Consider the following 25967-nt stretch of genomic DNA (forward strand, 5'->3'; position numbering starts at 1 on the left):
TTTTTATATGTTGGAAAATTGGAAGAATTGTCATTTTGGTTCAACTGAGACAGATATTTTTTATTTTTTCTTCCTTTTTATAAATTTCCAGCAAACTGAAAAATGCATTGTGATCATCTAGTTTGACCTCTTGCACAGCACAGGCCAGAGAACTTCCCAAAAATAATTCCTAGAATACATATTTTCATTTAAAAATTCACAGTGATGCTGAACCCACCATGACCTTGGTAAGTTATTTTAAGGGTTAATAACTCTCACTTTAAAAAAAAGTATGCCTTATTTCCAGTCTGAATTTGTCTAGCTTCAACTTCTATCCATTGGATCCCATTAGACCTTTTTCTTCTAGATTGAAGAGTTCATTATTAAATATTTGTTCCTCATCTACAGATGCTCCCTGACTTACACAAGCATTCTGTTCCGGAATGCCTTGTGTAACTCAAATTTTGCATACATTGGAAATGTATCTCTGACCATTACGCAAAAACAAAAAACAAAACAACCCCCCCCTCCTATATTTAGCATACCGAACTTTTTCCATAAGTGTGAATTTGCATAAATCGGGTCTTGCATAACCCGGGGAGCGTCTGTATGTACTCATAGACTGTGGTCAAGTCACTCCTTAACTTTCTCTTTGTTAACCTAAACAGATTGAGCTCTGTGAGTCTATTACTCTAAGGCAGATTTTCTCATGGCTCTTCTCTGAACCTCCTCCAATGTTTGGTTTCAAAGTAGCAGCCATGTTAGTCTGTATCCGCAAAAAGAACAGGAGTCCTTGTGGCACCTTAGAGACTAACATATTTATTTGAGCATAAGCTTTCGTAGGCTACAGCCCACTTCATTGGATGCATAGACTGGAACATATAGTAAGGAGATACATATACACATGAAAAGGTGGGAGTTGCCCTACCAGCTCTAAGAGGCTAATTAATTAAGAGAAAAATCTTTGTAGTGATAATCAAGATGGCCCATTTCAGACAGTTTGACAAGAAGGTGTGAAGATACTTAACATGGGGAAATAGATTCAATGTATGTAATGGCTCAGCCATTCCCAGTCTCTATTCAAGCTGTGGCAAGACACCTTCTCAGTCTCCCTAGCCTCTGCTGCTTTTAGACCTGGTGAGACAGGCTTGGGTAATGCAGTCCCCCTTGGGACATTGGGGAAGTCTGCTCCCTGTATCTCCACCAGTCCTGCTTAGAGTCTCTTTACTCCCTTGTGGGAGAGAGTACTGCCTCTCCTCCTGGTGGGGCTCACTGTCTTGCTGCTCCAACACTCCTGGCAGCAGGGTTTAAAAAGGTCTCAAGCAGCCCCAAGTTGGAATCAGCTGATCCTAATTAACCTCAGGTAGCTCCCCCTCAGCTGATTCTAAGTGCTACCTTGGTAAACCTTTCTCAGCTGAACCTGATTGACCTGTAGTTGCCTCTCAGTTGATAAGGAGGAGGGCCTTTTAAGCCTCTGGGACTGATTCCTACCCCTCCCTTGCAGCTGTCTCTCCTGAGTTTATCACAAAGCCTAAATTGATGGTATCTAGTTTGCATATTAATTCAAGTTCAGCAGTTTCTCGCTGGAGTCTGTGTTTGAAGCTTTTCTGTTGCAAAATTGCCACCTTTAGGTCTATTACTGAGTGGCCAGAGAGGTTGAAGTGTTCTCCTACTGGTTTTTGAATGTTATGATTCCTGATGTCAGATTTGTGTGTTTATTCTTTTGCGTAGAGACTGTCCGGTTTGGCCAATGTACATGGCAGAGGGGCATTGCTGGCACATGATGGCATAGATCACGTTGGTAGATGTGCAGGTGTACGAGCCCCTGATTCTGTGGCTGATGTGATTAGGTCCTATGATGGTGTCACTTGAATGGATATGTGGACAGAGTTGGCATCGGGCTTTGTTGCATGATAGATTCCTGGGTTAGTGTTTTAGTTCTGTGGTGTGTGGTTGCTGGTGAGTATTTGCTTCAGGTTGGGGGGCTGTCTGTAAGCGAGGACTGGCCTGTCTCCCAAGATCTGTGAGAGTGAGGGAGCATCTTTCAGGATAGGTTGTAGATCTTTGATGATGTGCTGGAGAGGTTTTAGTTGGGGGCTGAAGGTGACAGCTAGTTGCATTCTGTTATTTTCTCCAGTGTTTGGGATGATTTAATTGAGGTTTGTCCTGCTTCTATGATTCAAAATCCCTCTTGAATTGTGAGACCAGAATTCAACCCAGTATTCCAACAGCAGTTGCACCAGTGCCAAATCTCACAGGTAGGGGCATTAATAACAATGAGAAGAAGGTTGGAATTGTAAGGTGAATTGTTTGCAATGAATAATTTGATAAAACTATAGCTCCTGTAGGGAGTGCTTGTCCTAGGCTGTCGTTCACATCTCAAACACTGGGGACTTCAGCTTCAGTCTGGGTTGCTGCTCTGCACAAACGCAGCTCCTGGGAAAGGATCTAGGGTTGTCTTGCTGGTAAAAAATGATTGTTCTCATCCATTACGCCCTGCACATATGCAGCAAGAGTTTGAACTAATTCTTTACATTCCTTTCTTCACTATTGAATGCTGTCTCTGATACAAATTTTAATCCAAGCTTCATTAAGACAAGAAACTGTAAGAACTGCTGTGGCTGTTCTGCTAAAACACTAGCTTCCTGGTAGGACAGCGCAGAAGCTGGAGAGAGCTGCAGACACGGAGGAAGAGTAATCGAGTGTTCTGTGAAGTGAGACAGAAGCCCAGAGGTAATATATTTACTCTAAGTTTGCTTAGCATGTCTGAAATGAGTTTGTGTAACTGGCAGGTGAAGTGCCAGTTAGAGAGAGAAAGCAGATTTTAGGAGACCTCCTTTTTATGTTAGAGGAGCCAAGTTCTTCTCTCGGTAACACAGCTGTAGAGGTTGTGCTCTGGGGACCTGGTAGTGACTGTGTTACAGATCGCAGTTGGCACAAGCAAGTAAACACACCTGGCCATTCTGTGGAGCTCAGGGAAAAATGAAAAACAGAAGGTTATAGTGGAGGAAGAGGTTGAATTTGCAGTTGCTCAGAATGGAGTTAAGAGGTTATTGTTTTTATAAGAAGGACTTACACCGACTCATTTGACAAATGTAGCAAGGCAGCGCCTCACCTTTTCTTTAGTTTTCTCTGATACTAAAATTACTTTCTAAAAACTGATGGGATTTGGTTCACCAGTTAATGAAAACATGGTTGGGAGCACATGTGTTTTATCTGTGTCACTTCTTCTGTTTTTGATGGGGGCGGGGAATTATGGTTTCCTAAGAGCTGCAAATAAGTGCACCAAGCTGACCCTACTGCATTTAAGAGTGACAACATTACAGATCCACTGGTGAGAAGAACCTCACAAAGAGCGAGGGGATGGGAGGATATGTTGGGAATGTGCATTATTTTTTGTTATCTGCTGGACACTGAAGTGAAAGCTTTATAGGAGTGTTGGAATGTGTAATTAACAGTTCTGTAGGCAATATGAAGGTGGCAAAGAATGCAGGGGACATCTCCCATGCTTTCTAGGTGTTGTGTGTGTCAAGTGCATTGGGATGCACCTTTAACTGTCACTAAATGTAGTTTTTGTTTGTGTTTAGCGTCTGTAACTCCATATACAGTGGTGTAACTGAGAGCAGAATTTGGCTGTAACTACATGGTTAATGTTAACATCTGTTTTCAGTGGGAAGCTGTATCCAGAGAAGTGTGTTTTCATAATCACGTGGGATTTGTCAATATTCGCAGTAAAGCTGTGGATGGGCCACTCAAAGTTCGCTCATCCCTGCATTTCTGTGACTGATTAGCTCAATCCTGAAACTGGAAGAAATCTCAGGTATTAAGGAGGTTTAGTGAGCTGAAGAATCCCGTCACATTTTCACTGTGATATTGAAACTTGCATCTGCTGACATGAAAACAGCTCACTAAAGACTAGCCCAGATAAGTGCCAGCCAAAACTGCTGCCCCTGAGGTCAGGGGCCCACCCGGCTGCTGCTGTGATGCTCCCCTGCAGGGCCAGGGTGCCCCAGAAGAGGAGGGGAAGGGAAAAGAGTAGACAGAGCTATTGCTCTGCCCCTGCTCCCCCACCTCCATGCCCTGGTCAGCTCCACAGGGATAATATGTCAGACCCCAGGAAGATGTATAGCAGCTTCCACACAGTGAACTGAAGGGTTCCATGTGCCCTCTGGCCTGCGAATCTCCTCAGTACCCCAGGCCTGGGCTGTGCCACAATCCAGCTCTCAGTCCATTCATGCTATAAGACAAAAGACTAATCAAGCTGGGCACTAGTTCACCTGTTTAATTACAAGAGCTTATCACTGATACTCTGGTCCTCCCTGCGGTCTCATCATGTCTTGTCTCAAAATTATTCTGTGAGCTCTTCAGGGCACGGATTGTATTTTGTTATATATGTATCCACAGCACTTAGCCCAATGGGGCCAGCAGTCTTGGCTGGGGCCACTAGTCACTACTCTAACTAGCACACAAAAATACTAGTCACTCTCTACACAACCAGGAGAGGCTACTGGGTGTTTTGGAGGGGTAAGTCTGGATTCTGTGCTTAGTGGTCAAGGCACTTGACTTGTCTGTTTGGTCTCTTTGTTGTTTGTTTGTGTCTTGGGGAGGGCTGCGTGGCTAGAGCCCTGGGCTGTTTTACCAGCCCTGCTGTTTGCAGTCTGTGAAGAAGTCAATAGGCTTTCATTTGAACAATATTCCTTAATCCCTTTAGCTGTACAGAGTTTTTAACAGGGGAAACGCCTTCTTGACAGCCTATTAGATGACATTACAGACGCTATTACCTGTACTTTTGGGGAGAAAAGAGACCCCAGCATACAGCCTTGGTGTCTGGGACGCTAAGGAATGAGGGATCATCACCCTACAAACTACCTAGAAGCTGAATGGGAAGAAATGGCAGGTTTGGGTCCCAGCTTCAGACCTCTTATGCCTGTCTGTGAACATGCCCATCCAGTACGATCTAAAGGCAGGAGATATGTAATGGAGCTGGAGTTGCCTGTGACTGTGACTGCCAATGTTCTGTTTGTCGTGTCACTGTAAGGGGATTTGCTGTATGCATATATAGGGTTAATTCAAGAAGAGGCTGTACTGCAGAGTAGCTTGCAAAGGGAAGGGACCAACCCTATGAAGACAGGAGTACAGAGAGCCTCACTCAATGTTAAAAGACACACACACACTCTCCAGCAGCAGGGAAGACAGTTAAGGGGAACAGACCGACCTCCAGGCCCAGAGATTAGGGGTGATGGGAAGCTGGCCTGACAGGACTCTAGGTAGGATACACACGTGTAGACCTTGTGTTATTTTAAAATCCTTTCTCTCTAAAGCATTGCTCCTGTGACCTAAACAATACTTTTGCTTTAAGCAGGGTCTTTGTGTCACTCTGTGCTTGTGTAACGCCAACAGACCCCAGTCATCGGTGGGCGGGATCAAACTGGGGACCGCTGGAGCTTAGTGCATGAGCCTCTACCGCATGAACCAAAAGACGACTACCTGTGCGCTAATGCTGTAGAGCAGACTCATTTTACTTTCTCTCTAAGTGGTCTCAGTGCCACCAGATGGAACACAACACTGCACCAAGGAGATGTGTGGGTTACATACTTCCCTTAGCTGAGTATTCCCAGTTGAAATCCCAGACAAGCCCACACATACCGGGTGGTCAGTGGGGGATCGAACCAGGGACCTCTGGATCTTAGTGTATGAACCTCTCCAGCATGAGCTAAAAGCCAAGTTCCTGGTAGCTAAGGCTGCAGAGCAAACTCATTAATCTCTCTCTCTACGTGGTCTCGGTGCCACTAGGTGGGACAGAACACCATACCCAGGAGGTGTGTGGGTTACACTTGGTCACAGACTCCCAAAGAGAATCAAGTGCAGGGGCCCAAACTCAGTCAGGCCTTTGGGGTCAGAATGGTTCTGCAGCTCAGGGCTCAGTCTGAGAGTGGCAGAACAATGAGCTTCCACCCTAGGAATGGTGAAGACAACAGACCTGAGACCTGAGGGATGCTCTCAGAAAGAGCAGGAAGGTGGCAGAGGTGCAGCTAGCCCTGAACCCGGACAGTGAGGACCTCACTCAAGGTGTCCCCAGACCTTGCTCCTTTCAGCTGCCCTGGTGACCAGGAGACTTGAGATTGGAAGGAGATGGAGGGGGACATGGACAGTGATTTGCTTCCTCGTGCACTGATCCAAGCACATGGATCCACCAGCCAGCAAAAGCCACTCCTTGAGGTTGGACCAAACCATAGCAGCTATATCATCAGAGCACCTGCTGAACCCTGTGAAATAGCCCCACAAGATGCTCATTTGCTGGGGCTGTGAACAGGGAACAAGATTTGACCCATATCTGTACACGATCTTTCCGCAAATAGGCTCTGACCTTGCTCGTCTCGTGTCCCACCCAGACAGCAACCACAGGAGCTGCTGCCTCTGTCCAAGTGCAAGGATCCCTCGTGTACAACCCTGTACTCCCCCTTGTTTCCTAGGCTGCTGGGGACATCCACTGGTGCCTTCTACATGGGGACATTGGTGGGAAAGAGACTGTGCATGTCTATCGTCGCTGTGCCAGGTTGCAGCCCCTCTTCTGCTTCTTTCTGAGGTTCTGACTGAACTTTTCACCTCACATTTTTATCATTGAACATCTTGTCCTGGGCCTCGTCAAATCCTGGGACCTTCTTGTGCATCTCCTCTTGGCACTGGCCAAGCTGAACACCTAAATCCAGGAGGAGAAAGCTTAGTCATGGGGCGTCTCTCTGCACTTGTGAGGCCAGTTACCTGGGTCGCACATTCTCACATTCGGGCAGAATTCCTCTGGTTGGTGTTCATTGATTCCCTTGCAGCAGTGGTCATTAGCTGGGGTTGTCTGGTCAGGTCCCCCTTCCCTCCCCTCCCCCCACCCCACCCAAACCTGTACTAAACATGTAAGCCCACATCAACCCCTATCCTTTTGTTTCCCTTTGCCCCATTTAGCAGACCCCTGTGTCTTTGTGTCTCCTCCCCTCTATGGAGAGGAGGTGTGACAAGGTGTGTCCTGTGGGAGCCAGCTGAGGTCGCTCAATTAGAGTGAACTGCAGAGAGAACAAGGTGGACAAACCCCAAATGCTGGTGGCTATTCCAATACTTAGATTTACCAAGTCAGCCCAAAACAGCTTCTGTATTGCCTCATTGGTTACTCAGAAATTCAAACCATGCAGTTTCCTTAAAGTGCCCTGCCTCAGTCCTCCATCCAGGTACCCATGTCAGATATGATGATGATTACTGAAAATCTTATTTCATCATATAAAATAAAAGGGTCTTCGGATCCCAAAGGACCAGCCACATGCCCAGGTCAAATTATAACTTAGATCTTACCCAAAATACAGGCTTATAGTCAATTCTTATTAACTAAGCTAAAATTTATTAAAAAAGAAAAGTGAGTGTATTGGTTAAAAGATCAATATACATACAGACATGAGTTCAATTCTTGAGCTTCAGATACATAGCAGAGATGTCGTTGCAAGGTCTTCTTTTAGAAATAGTTCATAGGTCATAGTCCAATGTCCATGTCCAGGGTGATTCCAGCCAGCGATTGGAATCTCAGTCCTCATGGCTTGCTTGCATCCGAAGAAGTGGGTATTCACCCACGAAAGCTCATGCTGCAAAACTTCTGTTAGTCTATAAGGTGCCACAGGATTCTTTGCTGCTTCTACAGAACCAGACTAACACGGCTACCCCTCTGATACTTGACACTCATGGCCTAGGTTTCCCCTGTATGAAACCTGAAGGAAATCTGAGATAAAAGAGAATCAGATCCCCAGGCTTTTATACATTTCCAGAAGCCTCTTAACCATTCAGTCCTAGGTGAACAATATTCTTTTGATGGGACTTCTTGTTTCCCAGGCATCACTGGCAATTTATAAATGATCTGGAGAAAGGGGTAAACAGTGAGATGGCAAAGTCTGCAGATGATACTAAACTGCTCAAGATAGTTAAGACCAAAGCAGACTTGAAGAACTTTTGTTTGGGCAACAAAACAGCAAAAGAAATTTAACGTGGATAAATGTAAAGTAATGCACATTGGAAAAAATAACCCCAACTATACAGACAATATGATGGGGGCTAATTAAGCTACTACAACTAATCAGGAAAAAGATCTTGGAGTCATCGTGGATAGTTCTCTGAAGATGTCCATGCAGTGGGCAGCAGCAGTCAAAAAAGCAAACAGGATGTTAGGAATCATTCAAAAAGGGATAGAGAATAAGACAGAGAATATCATATTGCCCTTATATAAATCCATGGTACACCCACATCTTGAATACTGTGTACAGATGTGGTCTCCTCATCTCAAAAAAGATATACTGGCATTAGAAAAGGTTCAGAGAAGGGCAACTAAAATGATTAGGGGTTTGGAATGGGTCCCATATGAGGAGAGATTAAAGAGGGTAGGACTTTTCAGCTTGGAAAAGAGGAGACTAAGGGGGGATATGATAGAGGTCAATAAAATCATGAGTGGTGTGGAGAAAGTGAATAAGGAAAAGTTTTTTACGTGTTCCCATAATATAAGAACTAGGGGTCACCAAATGAAATTAATGGGCAGCAGGTTTAAAACAAATAAAAGGAAGTTCTTCTTCACGCAGCGCGCAATCAACCTGTGGAACTCCTTGCCTGAGGAGATTGTGAAGGCTAGAACTACAACGGGGTTTAAAAGAGAACTGGATAAATTCCTGGAGGTTAAGTCCATGAATGGCTATTAGCCAGGCTGGGTAAGGAATGGTGTCCCTAGCCTCTGTTTGTCAGAGGATGGAGATGGATGGCAGGAGAGAGATCACTGATCACTGCCTGTTAGGTTCACTCCCTCTGGGGCACCTGGCATTGGCCACTGTTGGCAGGCAAGATACTGGGCTGGATGGACCTTTGGTCTGACCTGGTACGGCCGTTCTTATGTTAGGTAATTTATCCATTAAACAGTTCATATACAGTTCACCACAAATTTTAAAGAGACATATAAGCAATGCCCTTACTTCAAGGTTCATCTAAAAGTTACCCTTCCCTTTCGATCTCTGCAGCGATAGCCATGGCAATAGACAGGAACTGTTTGTTTATGTTATAAGGTGCTACAGGACTCTTTGCTCTGTTTACACTCTTAGCATCTTTATAATGGAGATATATCCATATCCTAGAACTGGAAGGGACCTTGAAAGGTCATTGAGTCCAGCCCCCTGCCTTCACTAGCAGGACCAAGTACTGATTTTGCCCCAGATCCCTAAATGGCCTCTCAAGGATTGAACTCACAACCTTGGATTTAGCAGGCCAATGCTCAAACCACTGAGCTATCTCCCCCATAGGATATAACTAAACACATAGAATTAGTATTAGCTCTAACTTCTAACAATACAAGTTTGCACTTCAAAGTTCTACTCCAACCTAGTGGAATGGCCTCGTTATCATTTACATATCTTCCTAACAAGTCTTTAAAGGTCGACCCTGGGTCATCCAGTTTATGGATTTGTTAACCCTTTCTGGCCATGTGCAACATTTTGCTCAGATAACGTCACAATGGGCGAATGAATGTTCTGTGGGAGAACCTCCATTCAGGGGCCCCACCTCCATCACAGAGATCAGGAAGGATAATGAATTTCATTATTAAATCTGCACAACATTTTAAAGTTGAAGTTTATGTTTTAATGCAAATTAGCTTAAATTATTTGCAAGAAATGTCACCTGGAGCTGTACAAAACTTGGCAGTTATGCTGAGACTGCAGGAGGAATTTTTGGGGCCAGCAGTTTCTGAAATGCAGCTGGGGGAGAGTCAAGAGAAGGTTTAATTTTCTGCCATGGCCAATCCCACAATCGTATAGAAGAGAGGTCATCAAAGAGGTATTACATGATTATCCCGTGCCTGCATGTCCGTCACTGTGTTCTGAATTTCCATATTAAACTGCTTGTAAATGGGTCTGTGTTTTTTCTACAGATGGATCACACAGATATGGAAGAAGGAAATCTGACAAGAGATGAACTTTCCCATGGTAAGAAAGTGACATCAAAGGCCTTGTTGTGCCCCCACTGCTGCCTTTATGCTCTACTCAGCTTTCCCTGTAGTTGAAAATGAACATTCGAAAAGCGATAGGTTTCAACGTACCGGTCAGATATACCTTTATCCACCTGAACAGCTACAGTGGCTCCCCAGAGCAGATGAACACCTCCTCACCTGGATGGGAATAGGCTGTCCTGAGCACAGATGTGAGCTCCTCAAACAGGAGAGGGAAATCCAGGGTTCCAAGACTACCAGATGTTCTGTGTTTCTGACCAAATGACAGTTTGTTTATGTCAGCGTTCCCTCCCCACTCTGAACTCTGGGTACAGATGTGGGGACCTGCATGAAAGACCCCCTAAGCTCATTTCTACCAGCTTAGGTTAAAACTTCCCCAAGACACAAATTCTTGCGCTCGGATAGTACGCTGCCACCACCAAGTGAATTAACAAAGAATCAGAGAAGGAGTTCCTATCCTCACAAAATATCTCCCCAAGCCCTTACACCCCCTTTTCTGGGGAGGCTTGAGAAAAATATCCTCACCAATTGGTTACCAAGGGACTACAGACCCAAACCCCTGGGTCATAGAACAATGGAAAAATCAGTCAGGTTCTTAAAAAGAAGGATTTTTATTTAAAGAAAAAAAAGGTAAAAGAATCACCTCTGTAAAATTGGGTTGGTAGTTAACCTTACAGAGAAGCAGAAGATTCAGAGAGCACAGAGGAAACCCCTGTAGCCTTAGTTTCAAAGTTACAACAAACCAGGGATAAACCTCCCTCTAGCAAAGGGAATTTCACAAGCTGAGAAAACAAAGATAAACTAATACGCCTGCCTGGCGGTACTGACAATGTCTGTAATATGAGAGACTGGTGCAGAAACATTTGGAGAACATGGATTGATGTCCGGTCCCTCTTAGTCCCAAGAGCAAATGGCCACAGAAACAAAGAACCCAAAACAAAGCCCCCCATTTGAAAGTATCTTTTGGTTCCTTTGGTCAGGTGCCAACCAGGGTACTTGAGCTTCTTAACCCCTTATAGGTAGGGAGGAATTTAGGCTACCCCTATGGTTATTACAGTTTGTTTGTTTTTAAATTGTTTTTATTTTGGATGACTTTGGAATTATTAATAGCTGGAAAAGAAAGAGACTGATGATAGTGCTGAATAGAGCCAGATATAGGGCAGAAAATTTTGTGCAAGGTTTGTTGCTCTGCCAATGTACCTCAGTCCTGATGTGCAATCTCCCCATTATTCCAAGCCCCTGGATAGGTCTAGCAGCAAGACAAAATAAGCATAGTAGCCAATAGCCAAAGATTACATAATGTCTCCTCCCATGGTTTCAGGTTAACATATGGTACAATTAGTACACAGGTCTTTTCCTTTAAACAATGTATCACGTGTATTAGTATAAAATGTATATGTTGAATTCTGATTTGGGCTCCATAGTGATAGTGAATGAATGGATTTGGGCCCTTCAATTATCCTGTGACCAACCAATACGCCCAGGTCTTTCTCCTTCTCTGTCACTTCCAACTGATAAGTCCCCAGCTTATAGCAAACATTATTCTTGTTCGTCCCTAAAGTGTGTGACTTGCACATTGCACGATTAAATTTCATCTCATTTCTATTACTCCAGTTTTCAAAGTCATACAGAGCTTATTGTGGGATATTCTGCTCCTCCTCTGTATTGGCAATACCTCCCAAATTTATGTCATCCACAAATTTTACTAGCACACTCCCACTTTTTGTGCCAAGGTTATTAATATATTAAATAAGATTGGTCTCAAGACTGATCCCTGTGAAACTCGACTAATAACCTCCCTCCAGCTTGACAGTTCACCTTTCAGCATGGCCCCTTGTAGCCTCCTCTTTAACCAGTTGTCACCATGCCTCAGTGGGTCACAGATGAGAATACCAGATTATAGGTAAACTGCTGAGAAATAGTCTGCCCAATTAGATTACACCAAGCCAGCAAGCAGGGGCAGCTCCAGACCCCAGCACACCAAGCACGTGCTTGGGGCGGCATGTTGCAGGGGGCGCTCTGACAGTCGCTGGGAGGGCGGCAGGCGGCTCTGGTGGACCTCCCGCAGGCGTGCCTGTGGAGGGTCCACTGGTCCCGCGCAGCTTCGGTGGAGCCGTGGGACCAGCGGACCCTCCACAGGCACGCCTGCGGGAGGTCCACCGGAGCCGCGCGACCGGCAGAGCGCCTCCCGCGGCATGCCGCTGTGCTTGGGGCGGCGAAATATCTAGAGCCCCCCTGCCAGCAAGAAAACTTCTATCTCACTACACTAGTTAACGAGACATCAAAAATGCAGTCTCCTTACGTATTCCAGTCCTTATTTCATCACCCAGACACTAGACATTATGATGCGTGGTTACTGAAAACCAATTTAATGAAAGGGTCTTTCTGATCTCAAGAGTTCAGCCATATAGCCAGGTCAATCTGTAACTCAGATTTTACCTAATAATCATGCTGTTGCCAATCCTTTAGTAACTAAAATTTAAACATTTATTTAGAAAGAAGAGAGTTAAAATGGTTAATAGATAATATACATAAATCATTGCAAATTTCTTGCATCAGGTTTGAAGCAGTGATGGAATAAACTGTTGACTTGTAAAGTCTCTGGTAGCTTCCAAAGTTCAATGTGCTCCTTTTAGTTGTAAATCCACAGTCCAGAGAATCAGAGCAGGAAAGAGACAACATGGAGATGATTCAAGGGTCTTTTATACCCTTTGCCATGTGCTTGGAATTTTACTGTCGCAAAACAAAGCTCACAGCACAGTTTGTGGAAAATTACCGGCACAAGATGGAGTCCAGCATCACATGAGCAAGTCACCTGCTCTTACATGGATTGCTGATGCACAGGGGCAGCCATTGGCCACTTTGAGGCTAAGTTGTCTGCAGGAAGAGCCATCTGGGCAGAATGAGTTTCTTCTATGGCTGATTGTGAGAGTTAATTGCCTTTGATGGGCCATCAACACAAAGCTGTCTGGCTTTGATGTAGATATTACCTGATGGGTGTTACCCCAGGAACATATGCAGATATTGAGACACAGATATTCATAACTTCAGATACATTGATGATACATTTTTCAGAATAGCATCCGTGTTAGTCTGTATCCGCAAAAAGAACAGGAGTACTTGTGGCACCTTAAAGACTAACAAATTTATTTTAGCATGAGCTTTCGTGAGCTGTGAACACACAGACAGGAGATATTTATACATACATAGAACATGAAAAGGTGGAAGTATGCATACCAACAGGAAGAATCTAATCTTGATTAGCTCATCTCAATTGATTAGATTCTTCCTGTTGGTATGCATACTTCCACCTTTTCATGTTCTCTGTATGTATAAATATCTCCTGTCTGTGTGTTCCATTCTATGCATCCGAAGAAATGAGCTGCAGCTCACGAAAGCTCATGCTAAAATAAATTTGTTAGTCTTTAAGGTGCCACAAGTACTCCTGTTCTTATTGATGATACATGGATTTAAACAGGATAATCATCTTATGGAATCATAATTTTTCCACTGACATCTTACATGATATATTTTGTACAAGTTTTATTGCAATTGTCTAACAGAGGTAATATTAATAATATAAATGGTCATATTTCAATCATACAGCATTCCACTAGTTATTTATCCACCTTTCAATTCTCATATTAATCCCCATCTTCTCCAATGTAACTAATGATTTCTTATGTGAACTCTATCAAATGCATTATTAAATCCAGGCATATTAGGTCTGCTGCATTTCCTTTCTCTAAAAAAATCTGTTATCTTCTCAAAGAGAGAGATCAGATTGGCTAGGCAAGATCTTCCATTTGTATTTTATCCCAATTACCATTTCCCTCTATGTCCTTAATACTTTCTCTTTCAAAATTTGTTCCAAGACCTTGTGTACCACTGAGGTCAAACTAAAAGACCTACAGTTTCCCTTTCTCAAAAATAGGTACTATGTTAGCAATTCTCCAATCTTAGGGTACGACCCCCTGAGTTTACAGATTCATTAAAAATCCTTGCTATTTGGCTTGCAATTTCATGTGTCAGTTCCTTTAATATTCTTGGATGGAGATGATCTGGGCCCCCTGATTTAGTATTGTTTAACTGTTTAAGTTTGACTTCCACTTCAGATGTGGTATTTCTACTTCCCTATCCTCATTTCCATTAGCCACTCTGCCACTACCCTTAGGTTCCTCATTACCCTTATTTAAAACTGAGGTAAGTATTCGTTTAGGAGTTGGTCCATGCCCAGAGTATCTTTAGTCTCCACCCCATCCTCAGGGTTTATTACTCCCACTTCTTCTTTCCTTGGTTTCTTTTTATTTATATGGCCAGGAGCATATTCAGGTTGGAAATTAGAAGACTGTTTCTAAAGGTATGTCTACACTATGGGATTATTCCGATTTTACAGAAACCGGTTTTTTAAAACAGATTGTATAAAGTCGACTGCACGTGGCCACACTAAGCACATTAATTTGGCGGTGTGCATCCATGTACCGAGGCTAGTGTCGATTTCCGGAGCGTTGCACTGTGGGTAGCTATCCTGTAGCTGTCTCATAGTTCCTGCAGTCTCCCCCACCCATTGGAATTCTGGGTTGAGATCCCAGTGCCTGATGGGGCAAAAAACATCGTCGCGGGTGGTTCTGGGTGCAGCCTCACCCCTCCCTCCGTGCAAGTAGCAGACAACTGTTTTGCGCCTTTTTCTCTGGGTGAACTGTGCAGATGCCATACCAAGGCAAGCATGGACCCTGCTGAGCTCAAGACAGCAATCATGGACATTGTAAACACCTCGGGCATTCTCGTGCAGTCTATGCTGAACCAGGACCTGCAAAGCCAGGCGAGGAGGAGGCGGCTATGACAGAGCGGCGACGAGAGTGATGAAGACATGGACACAGAATTCTCTCAAATCGCGGGCCCCTGCGCTTTGGAGATCCTGCTGGTAATGGGGCAGGTTCTAGCCATTGAACCCCGATTTTGGGCCCGGGAAACAAGCACAGACTGGTGGGACCGCATAGTGTTGCAGGTGTGGGACGATTCCCAGTGGCTGCGAAACTTTCGCATGCGTAAGGGCACTTTCATGGAACTTTGTGACTTGCTTTCCCCTGCCCTGAAATGCCAGAATACCAAGATGAGAGCAGCCCTCACAGTTGAGAAGCGAGTGGCGATAGCCCTCTGGAAGCTTGCAGTGCCAGACAGCTACCGGTCAGTTGGGAATCAATTTGGAGTGGGCAAATCTACTGTGGGGACTGCTGTGATGCAAGTAGCCAAAGCAATCATTAAGCTGCTGCTACGAAAGGTTGTGACTCTGGGAAACGTGCAGGCCATAGTGGATGGCTTTGCTGCAATGGGATTCCCTAACTGTGGGGGGGGGGCGATAGATGAAACCCATATCCCTATCTTGGCACCGCCGCGCCAGGGCACCCAGTACGTAAACCGCAAGGGGTACTTCTCAATGGTGCTGCAAGCACTGGTGGATCACAAGGGACGTTTCACCAACATCCACGTGGAATGGCTGGGAAGGGTTCATGACGCTTGCGTCTTCAGAAGCACTACTCTGTTTAAACGGCCGCAGCAAGAGAGTTACTTCCCAGACCAGAAAATAAGTTGGGGATGTTGAAATGCCTGTCGTTATCCTGGGGGACCCAGCCTACCCCTTGATGCCATGGCTCATGAAGCCATACACAGGCAGCCTGGACAGTAGTCAGGAGCTGTTCAACTACAGGCTGAGCAAGTGCAGAATGGTGGTAGAATGTGCATTTGGACATTTAAAGGCGCGCTGGCGCACATTACTGACTTGCTCAGACCTCAGCCAAACCAATGTCCCCATTGTTATTGCTGCTTGCTGTGTGCTCCACAATCTCTGTGAGAGTAAGGGGGAGACCTTTATGGCGGGGTGGGAGGCTGAGGCAAATCACCTGGCCGCTGATTACGTGCAGCCAGACACCAGGGCGATTAGAAGAGCACACCAGGAAGCGGTGCGCATCAGAGAAGCTTTGAAAACCAGTTTCATCACGGGCCAGGGTACAGTGTGACTGTTGTGCTTGTTTCTCCTTGATGAACCCCCCCCAACAACTGACTCATTCCCTGTAAGCCACCCCCCCCCTTTGATTACCGCTTGCTTCCTAAGGAAATAAAGTCACTCTCGTTTAAAAATCATGTATTCATTATTAATTAATTATAAAAAGAGGGAGAGAACTGACAAGGTAACCCGGGTGGGGTTTGGGAGGAGGATAGGAGGGAAGGAAAAGGCCACTAAAAAAATTTCAAAATAATGAGAGCCTTTTGGTTGGGCTGTCCACTGGGGTGGAATGGGCGGGTGCACGGAGCCTCCCCCCACGCGTTCTTAGTCGTCTGGTGGGTGAGGAGGCTAAGGAACATGGTGAGGGGGGAGGGTGGTTATACAGGGGCTGCAGCGGCACTCTGTGATCCTGCTGCCGTTCCTGAAGCTCCACCAGACGCCGGAGCATGTCCGTTTGATCACGCAGCAGCCCCAGACTTGCATCCCGACACCTCAGATCTTCCTGCTGCCACCTCTCATCTCGAGCATCTCTCCTATCCTCACGTTGGTCCCTCCTGTTCCCAAGGTCACTGGCATCTTTCCTGTATTTTGATACCACATCCTTCCACTCATTCAGATGAGCTCTTTCATTGTGGGTCACTTCCATGATTTCCGAGAACATTTAGTCTCACGTCTTTTTTTTTCCGCCGCCTTATCTGAGATAGCCTTCGGGATGGAGGAGGAAGACTTTAAAAATGTGCAGCTGCAGGAAGGAGAGAGAACAAAAGGGAGAGAAGTATTTAAAAAGATACATTTTACAGAACAATGATTATACTCTTTCACGGTGAACAACACTATTCACCTTACATAGAACATGTGATCTCACTACAAAGTCGCATTTTGCATCTTAATATTGAGTGCCTGCGGCTTGGGTGTTAGACATCACAGTCGCAGGTCCGGGCATCAGAATTCGGCTTGCATGCGGCCATGGTAAGCCATTGTCTTTCAGCTTCTGCAGCCTTCATATATCCAGCACCCTCCTTTCCCAAATAGCAAGCAAAGCCTGTTGAGTGCTGCTTCTTTCCTGTTAACGTGCAGCACCAGAACCGCCCCCATCCAATTCTCTGGGATGATCGCTTTACCCCTCGCCCCACTGCGTGGCTGGTAGAACAGTCTAGATCCATCCTCTTTGGAACCCCCCACCCTCCCCCCCACCGTGTGGCTGGTAGCAGGGAAGATCCCAGCAAGCCAAACGCGAAAAAGCTCAGCACCAATCACGCCCAACCCCCCTGCTTGGCTAAATCATAGAATCATAGAATCTCGGGGTTGGAAGGGACCTCAGGAGGTCATCTAGTCCAACCCCCTGCTCAAAGCAGGACCAAACCCAACTAAATCATCCCAGCCAGGGCTTTGTCAAGCCTGACCTTAAAAACCTCTAAGGAAGGAGATTCCAACACCTCCCTAGGGAACCCATTCCAATTCTTCACCACCCTACTCATGAAAAAGTTTTTCCTAATGTCCAACCTAAACCTTCCCCTCTGCAACTTGAGACCATTGCTACTTGTTCTGTCATCTTCTACCACTGAGAACAGTCTAGATCCATCCTCTTTGGAACCCCCTTTCAGGTAGTTGAAAGCAGCTATCAAATCCCCCCTCATTCTTCTCTTCTGCAAACTAAACAATCCCAGTTCCCTCAGCCTCTCCTCATACGTCATGTGCTCCAGCCCCCTAATCATTTTTGTTGCCCTCCGCTGGACTCTTTCCAATTTATCCACATCCTTCTTGTAGTGTGGGGCCCAAAACTGGACACAGTACTCCAAATGAGGCCTCACCAGTGCTGAATAGAGGGGAATGATCACATCCCTCGATCTGCTGGAAATGCCCCTACTTATACAACCCAAAATGCCATTAGCCTTCTTGGCAACAAGGGCACACTGTTGACTTTGTTGACCCCTTCAAAGAACTCTAATAGATTAGTAAGACACGATTTCCCTTTACAGAAACCATGTTGACTACTCCAGAGCTCCTTGCACTGACTGCACACATACGCCACCCGCCCACAGGGCAGGTAATCATACATGCAACACTCAACGCAATAAACTGGATAGCCCCCACTCTGCTGCTGGGCTTCTGCCTGCATTGTCTCCTAGTTGGTGAAAGGGTGGTTTAAAGAAAAAGATTTTGAATGTAGTTTGGTTTATAGGTTTTAAGGGGATTAAAGGGGCGCAGATACGACCAACAAGGGACCCCTGCTCCCTTCCCATTCCCCTTCCAAACTCCCTTGCGAAACTCCCTGTTAGCAGTCCCTGGTCACTTGTGCGTGGCTTTATAAAGCCCTGGCCTGAGTGAATGCCCCGCCCACTGATTAAGGCTCAGCCAATTACCAGAGGCTTCTAGCTTTCAAACCTTCCTTTGAAGCTCACAGCCTCCAACTGCCAGCCAGAGCACACGGTCCTTCAACCAACCTGTCGAAGAAAAACTCAGTTCTCGCTTTTTGTTTGGGTGCAGCAAAATCAAATACTTTATTCTTTCTCCAGTAATTACAATAGAGGGAGAGAGTGTCCTAGGAAACAGGGTTGCCCCTTGTCCCGGACAGGTCTCTCTCAATTAGTAAACAATCACAGCAAGCATTTATACCTTTGTTACAGACAATAGCTAGCAATCCTGGAGACAGTAAAAAGAAAACATTTGCATTTGTTTATACATAAGCCTATTTGCTATCTTATTTGTCTTCACTACTAGAAAAAAACAAGACTGCATATTGCAAGGTCGTAATGACTTTTCACACAGTTCACTCTGTTCCACATTATCTTACTTCTACAAATCTCACATCATTAGGGTCACAGCTAGCCTAACTCACGCTAATTTAACTAACATACATTAAGATCCCTTCAAACCTTTATTAATTATTTCCTGTCCTCCACAAACCAAACAAACAAACAGACTGACAAACACAAGCTCAGCACACAGCAAGTAACCCCCAAACACAAACAAACACACACTACAGACAGTCACTTACCCCACAGATGCTGTATTTGCTCCTCCTTCACCTGGAGAACTCCCTTGCGAAACTTCCTGTTAGCAGCCCCTGTTCGAAGAGATCAATCACAGTAAGGCAGGTTTTCTAATCCTTTAGTCAATCTCCTGGCTCTTCTCTGACCCCTCTCTAATTTTTCAACAGCCTTCTTGAATTGTAGGCACCAGAACTGCGTGTCGTATTCCAGCTGCAATCTCAACAGTGCCAAATTCATCCCAGGATCACATAAGCTCTTTTGGCCCCAGTGTCTCACTGGGAGCTCATGTTCAGCTGATTATTCACCATGACCCCCAAATATTTTTCAGAGTCTCTGCTTCCCAGGTTAGTGTCCCCCGTCCTGTAGGTATGTCTGACATTCTTTATTTCTAGAGGTATATATAAAACCATACCAACCCCCCAAAGATCAGTAACAGGTTTGAATCCTTTGATCTAATTTATATTTTAGAATCAGCGGTGTCCAATATGTTTGCCACTAGCCACATGTGGCTAATAGGCTATTGAATTGTGGCTAATGCATGTGGCTTTTTTATAATGTGGCTAATAAGAAAAATTCAAAACCACAAGTGTGGCTAGCATCAAATTTCTATTGAACACTGCTGTTTTAGACCCTTATTACTTGCATTATAGGAGTGAGGACTTGATACACTTTGTGAGTGTGTTACACAACTATTTACTCGTCAGCAACAGACTATTGGTTATAAGGAATCCTGGATTCTACCTGTGGCCATGGGGGAGGAGTGGAGATTATAGTGGTTGAGGTAGAATGTCCCAATCTACTGTAATCTGTTTGAAAAGGAAATTGGTGCACAGGATAAAACTGGGGTTCACTAAACTAGTTCGAGAGCTGGATTCTGGGCCTGCCTTGACTTTGCATAAGCTCTCTGCTAGAGCTACTCAAAACTCTGAATTTCCATGTTGCAGGATGTTGCAAAATTTGTTTTCACTCTGAATTTTCTCTTAGTTTGTGGAGTGTTTTCATTTTTATATCTGTATTGTTTTTACCTTATTTCATTACGTCAGTAATAGTCATGCACACGGAGCCAAATTGTTCCACTGGAACATAAACAGGAGACACTTTGATCCAGAAAGAAGATAAGAATGTTCAACTAGCCATGTGCAGCAGCTGATCTTACTGATTTAAAATAAATATGATAGAATATTTCAACTATTATGTTATGACATGTCAGTAAGAGTAGTGTTTTTTAAACAGCTCTTTAAGGGTTAAAACATTTTTTATTCCAGAAAGAGAACTCCTAAATAATCTTTACTCTGGGAATGTTGCAGTGATGTGTCAATTCTCTCCTATTTGTTCCAACAGCCCCAGGCAATGGTGACCAATACCCTGGAAAACCTGAACTGAAAATCATCCTTGTTGGTAAAACTGGAGCTGGGAAAAGTGCAACAGGGAACACCATCCTGGGCCAGAGAGTGTTTGACTCCAAACTCAGTGTGAAGCCAGTAACTGAGAAATGTGTTAAAGGGAGCAGGAGCTGGAATGGGAGGGAGGTGGTGGTGGTTATCGATACTTCTGCCATTTTGGACACAAAGGTACCTGATGAAGAAACCTCCCGTGAGATCTGTCGCTGTATTGTGCTCTCCTCTCCAGGCCCCCATGCCCTGGTGCTGGTGACCCAGCTGGGCCGTTTCACTGAGGAAGACAAGGACGCAGTGCAGCGAGTGCAAGAGATTTTTGGAGCTGAGGTAATGAAACACGTCATTATCTTATTCACCCGAAAGGAAGATTTAGGGGATGGCTCATTGAGTGACTACGTAACACATCCAGATAACAGAGATCTTCAAAGGCTAATTGATAAGTGTGGGAACCGATACTGCGCTTTCAACAACAAAGCAACAGGAACAGAACAGGATGCCCAGGTTGAGGAGCTGATGGGACTGATGGAAAGAATGGAACAGAAGAATGGAGGCCGATATACAAATGAGACTTACCAATATGTTGAGAAGATGCTCCAATTAAAAATGGATGAGTTACAGAAAATGTACAGAGAAGAGATGGAAAGAAAGAGAGAAGAAATAATACAGTGCTTTACGGAGAAGTGTAAGAAGATAATGGAAGAGTCAAACCTGAGAGAAGAGGAATTAAAGGAAAAACTTGAAAAACAGGAGAAGGTTAAAGAAGATGCTTTCCTGCAGCTGAAGCACATGAAACAAAAAGAAATGGAAGCCATGGAGCAAAAGCTGCTGAAAGAGTTGGAAGGAATACAGAAATGTTATGAGGAAAAACAAAAACAAATCAGAGAAGAAGCTGAGAATAGTCATAGCATAGTGAGTGCGATTTGGAATCTGTGTCTTTGGGTATATTCATATTTGCCCGGCTGGGATACATTTGGCAATTATATTCCATCTTGGTGGTAAATGAATTATGTTTCTTTGCATTTCCCCCTGTGGTTTAATCTGATTTGTTATTAATGAGGTTTCACCCCATTGTGATTCTAGAGTCTCTGAAGTGTCATGTCTAGTTCTTCTGTTAACTTCACAGTCAGAGTAGCATGGGACAACTGAATAAGCATGAATAAAATCATCCATAAATATGTATTTCTTATTATGCGGAAATGGAAATATCTCAGTCAGTCAGAGAACAGGGATGCTGTCCTGTCACTGAAGTGTACCTACATTTTTTCCTAATTATGAAATACCCTACTCTGTGATTGGTTATGGGTAAGTTATTTCCATAATCATTCTATGGTTATTTCTCATTAACAGTATTAAACAAATCCCTGCACTAATTGGCTAATAATGATGATCAGTCAATTGATTTGACATAATATTTCATGAAACTCTGCTGAAAAAAACAATAAAACTATTCAAAACCATTGTTACCAATATTATCTGAATTAAAAACTGGTTAACGGATCACAAGATTTAACTCTACATAAGGAATCATCATCCTTGGTCGTGTTTCTAGTGGAATTCTACAGGGATCTGTTCTTGGCCCAGTGCTATACAGTAACAGTATCTTTTTAATTGATTTCGAAATAGTGCTGGTAAAATTAGCAGATGACACAAAAGGTGGTGGACTGACAAATAATGATAATGGATTAGAGAGTATGCTTATAAAATTTGCAAATGACACCGAGCTGGGAAAGGTTACAAGCACTTTAGAGGACAGGTTTAAAATTCAAAATGACCTTGAGAAATTGGAGAATTGGTCTGAATTCAACAAGATGAAATTCAATAAAAATAAAGACAAGTGCAAAGTACTTCACTTAGGAAGGAAAAATCAAATGCACAGCTACAACATGGTGAACAACTGTCTAGGTGGTAGTAGTGCTGAAAAGGATCTGGGCGATTATAGTTGATCACAAACTGAACACGAGTCAGCAATGTGACACAGCTGCCAAAAAGGCTCATGCGATTCTGGGGTGTATTAACAGGAGGGTCATATGTAAGACACAGGAAGTAACTGTCCTGCTCTACTCAGCACTGGTGAGGCCCTAGATGGAGTCCTGTGTCCAATTCCGGGCACCACAATTTAGGAAAGATGTGGACAGATGGGGGAGAGTCCAGAGCAGTAGAGCCCTGCGTGGATACAGAACTGATATCCATGGATGTGGATATCCCCACATATCAATCATAGATCAGCGGAGCTGCAGATCTCTACAGTGAATTACAGCTGTGAAACAGCAGCATGTTGGGCCGCTCCCAGAAGCCAGCGCCCTGCACCAGCAGCTCCTCCAGCATGGCTGTGCCACCCCCTAGCCTGGGCAGTAATCCCTTCCATTCAGCAGTCTGCAGCCTGTGTCTCCTGTCTAGAGGTGTGCAAGCCACTTGCACACACTAGTGTGAGCCTGGTTCCAGCCCCAGTGAGCGGGGCTGGGGGCGGTACAGCCACACCGGCGGAGCTGCCGGCACTGGGCGTTGGTTTCTGAGAGTGATGGACTGATGTTCTGCTGCTTTCCCCACTGTGGTTCCCAGTAGAGCCCTGAAGCTCCGCTAATATCTGATTATTGCATCCACAGATATACCTTTTGTATCCGCGCAGGGCTCTACAGAGCAGAGCAGGGAAATATTGTATGAATATTTGCGAGGCGAGCATGACTGTTTCTGGTTGACTCCTAGATTTGTTCAGCATGTTAAAGCTGAGCTGTGTGTGCAGAGAGTATGCATGCGAGAGGGATAGTTCATTATTATTAAGGGTTTTTTATATATAGCGCTTTTATCCAAAGCACTTTACAATAGTTCGCTAATGGCACAAACAACATTTGGAAGGATAATTAAGTGATCCCCTGAGACCCTCAGCATTTTTCAAGTAATCCATGGGAAAAAAAAGCTTGAGACCCACTGATCTAGTCAAATTTATAAGCATTCAGATTAGAAATAAAGCACAAAGTTTTAGTCTTGAGGGTTATTAACCACTGGGATAATTTACCCAGGCATATGGTGCATCTTCTAAAAGATACATTATAGGCTAAACTGAAGTGATGGGTTTGATGCCGAAATTACTGGGTGAGGCTTTATGGCCTGTGCCATTCAGGAGGGCAAACTAGTTGATCATCACCGTCCCTCCTGGCCTAAGATCTATGGATTTATGAATTCAGGCCCAAGGATTTGCCTAATTACTTAATGGAAATTCTCAGTAAAGATTCAGGCTCAGATCTCCAAAGGTATTTAGGTACCTAACAACTATTGGTATCAATGAGAGTTAGGCACCTTTATACCTTTGAGGATACTTTTTACACTCCTAAATTTATAGGAAAAGGAAGAAAAAAATACCAAAGAACAAAGGAAATGTGTGTGGGGGGTAAGTTGCTGAAATTAAAACAGCTTTTTAAACAAGGTTAATCAAAAACATCATTTTTTTAATTCATTTCCTCCTGTGGTCCTGCTTATCCTCCACTGAAGTCAATGAGAGCTTTTGTTTTGATTTCAATGGAAGCAGGGCTCCGAAACCCACACTGGAGCATCACTGAATATTCTGTCTTGTTCTCCAGTGTCTCAGCTTTCATTTTTTAAAAAGGTAGATCTCTAGCTGTTATGGTTGCAGATAAAACCTTAAAATGTAATGATGCAGCAACATCTGCCTGATTCTGCCGCAGAGCCTGGAACAATAGCTTTGAAAGGTGTGAACCGCCATATGCATCTCAGAGACATGTTAGCTCATATACCCAGTCATGGCGATTTAAATGTCAGCATAGTCAACTTTCACTCCCTGTGTAAGAAGAAAAGGGAGAGTCACAAATGTGCACCATTTCCTGTGAGTGATGTCTCATTTTGGTGAGACAAGGGAGTGACATATGGGAGATGTTATCACTTTTTCCCCCAGTCAAGGAACCAAATCCAAGGATCCCAGAAAAGTCCTTGGGCATACTCAAGCTCTGCCATGCAAGAACCAAGCCTGTTGAGCTCAGTGGAGCCCAGTGATACACACGATCAAATTTTGCACAATACACTGGAAGTGGTGCCTCATTCTGTTAACTCACCTGAGCCAAGGTTATTTGGTGAAGGGATCTTGCAAGAGAGCCACCACATTCCTTTCCCCCAATTTGACTTCTGAATGGAAGCAGCATTAGGGGATTTCTATGATCCTTCTTTCTCCCATATTTATTTTCTCTTCTTCCTATCAGGCTTTTGTCTTCACAATTATTGTCAAATATTTGTGTTTACTTGGTTTGTTTGTTTGTTTCAACAAGAAAATCTCAAATTCACCCTCCCTGTCAGGTAAAAGTAATGCAAACAAAAATATATTGCTGCTTGTGACAGGTCTGGTAATTTCCTTACTGAATTATGTGAAGTCTTACTATGTAATGTTTATGTATCACTGTGGGACAGAGATTGTATATAATTCCATGAGGGAGGAGAACCAAAATCCCTCCCGGAACTAACAATAGTGGCAAATTCACTCAGGTTGTAACACCTCCCAAGAGGCACCACCGCCTTGAAATACTCACATCAATTGGTTCCAGCCGGATTCGCTAGAGACCAGAAGACAAAGATGAATCAATAACCTGAGTTTAAACTGACCCAGAGCCTTCTTCCTGATCCAGCAAATGGACAAGACCTTTGGTCCACGGAGGACCCCAATCCTTAGGGAAGCTTGGAAGGACTTTGGCCTCAGAGGCCCCATTACTCACGAGTGTGCTTGTTCTGAGTATAAACTGTTAGGAGCTTGCAATGACAAAAAAACCCCTGAGTGGCGTTTGAAGGAGTGTTCCCTGGTCAGAGACCTGATTGGAATTAGGGTGATCTCTGGTAAATTTATCAGCATATGTGTCGGTTCTTTTGTTGTTTTAACATGTTTTATCTGTAATGATTTTGCCTTAACAATAAATGTGCTTGCTTAGAACGACCTGAGTGGTAACTTAACTGCGGGTAATTACACTGTTTTCCCCCTCTGAGGAGAAAAGCAAAGCAGGTCTGCTTAGGCAGTCTGACTTTGCTGGGGAAAGAAAGTCACAGTAGCATCAGGGGACTGTGCTGCCTGGAAATACCGGTCAGGAGGGACAGAGATGTAGGTATCTACTCAAGAGACGTGATGGTTGACGAGCATGGAGTCTAGAGCAGGTGTCCAGACAGGAGTTTTGCCAACATGGCTACTTTGTCACTAGATTTAGCGACTTTTTGGTTTCCCTAGCAAGGAAAGAAGTGTCAAAGGGACCGGTGACATACTAGCGACTTTGCCGATTACAATGACATTCAGAGAAAGAAGTCACCAATATGTATAGCCATAAAATCATTCACAAGCAGCTCACTAGTGTTAATAAAATCCATTGCATGCTCTCCTCACTACATTCTGCTACACCCCAAGTCAATGTCATTACATCTCAATTGAACATGTCCTTGGGAGGAATCAGCTTCTTGGGCTGAGTTTGCTATAGCCTGCAGGGGAGGAAAGGAAGCTTGTGGAGGCAATTCAATATTTTGCAAAAGCCAGGCACACTTTGGAGAGAGCAGTATTTAGCCAGGGCTTGTTTTTGTCCAAATGTTCTTTCTCGCTG

General features: G+C 44.3%; 1 protein-coding gene across 3 annotated transcripts; it reads left to right on the forward strand.

Moving 5' to 3' along the window:
- The first annotated feature begins 110 nt into the window (after positions 1–110).
- LOC120397120 (GTPase IMAP family member 4-like) lies at positions 111–25302 on the forward strand. Of its 3 annotated transcripts, XM_039522643.1 has the most exons (4): positions 2091–2237; positions 2565–2712; positions 9917–9971; positions 20333–25302. In XM_039522643.1, exons 3-4 carry the CDS (start codon positions 9917–9919, stop codon positions 21385–21387), a joined length of 1110 nt encoding a protein of 369 aa, XP_039378577.1. In that variant the 5' UTR covers positions 2091–2237; positions 2565–2712; the 3' UTR covers positions 21388–25302. The 3 variants fall into 3 exon arrangements, with proteins under 3 accessions (XP_039378575.1, XP_039378577.1, XP_039378576.1); XM_039522641.1 differs by lacking the exons at positions 2091–2237; positions 2565–2712 and adding an exon at positions 111–227; XM_039522642.1 differs by lacking the exon at positions 2091–2237 and having other exon boundaries at positions 2375–2712.
- The last annotated feature ends 665 nt before the right edge of the window (positions 25303–25967 follow it).

This window comes from Mauremys reevesii, linkage group 2, assembly GCF_016161935.1.
Source record: "Mauremys reevesii isolate NIE-2019 linkage group 2, ASM1616193v1, whole genome shotgun sequence".
In the NCBI taxonomy this organism is placed as follows: Eukaryota; Metazoa; Chordata; order Testudines; family Geoemydidae; genus Mauremys; species Mauremys reevesii.

What these genes read in the sequence shown, in the direction of transcription:
- LOC120397120 (XM_039522641.1), top strand. An exon ending in AAGAGATGAACTTTCCCATG is followed by an intron (nt 9,972 to 20,332) that starts GTAAGAAAGTGA and finishes TTGTTCCAACAG; the next exon opens with CCCCAGGCAATGGTGACCAA.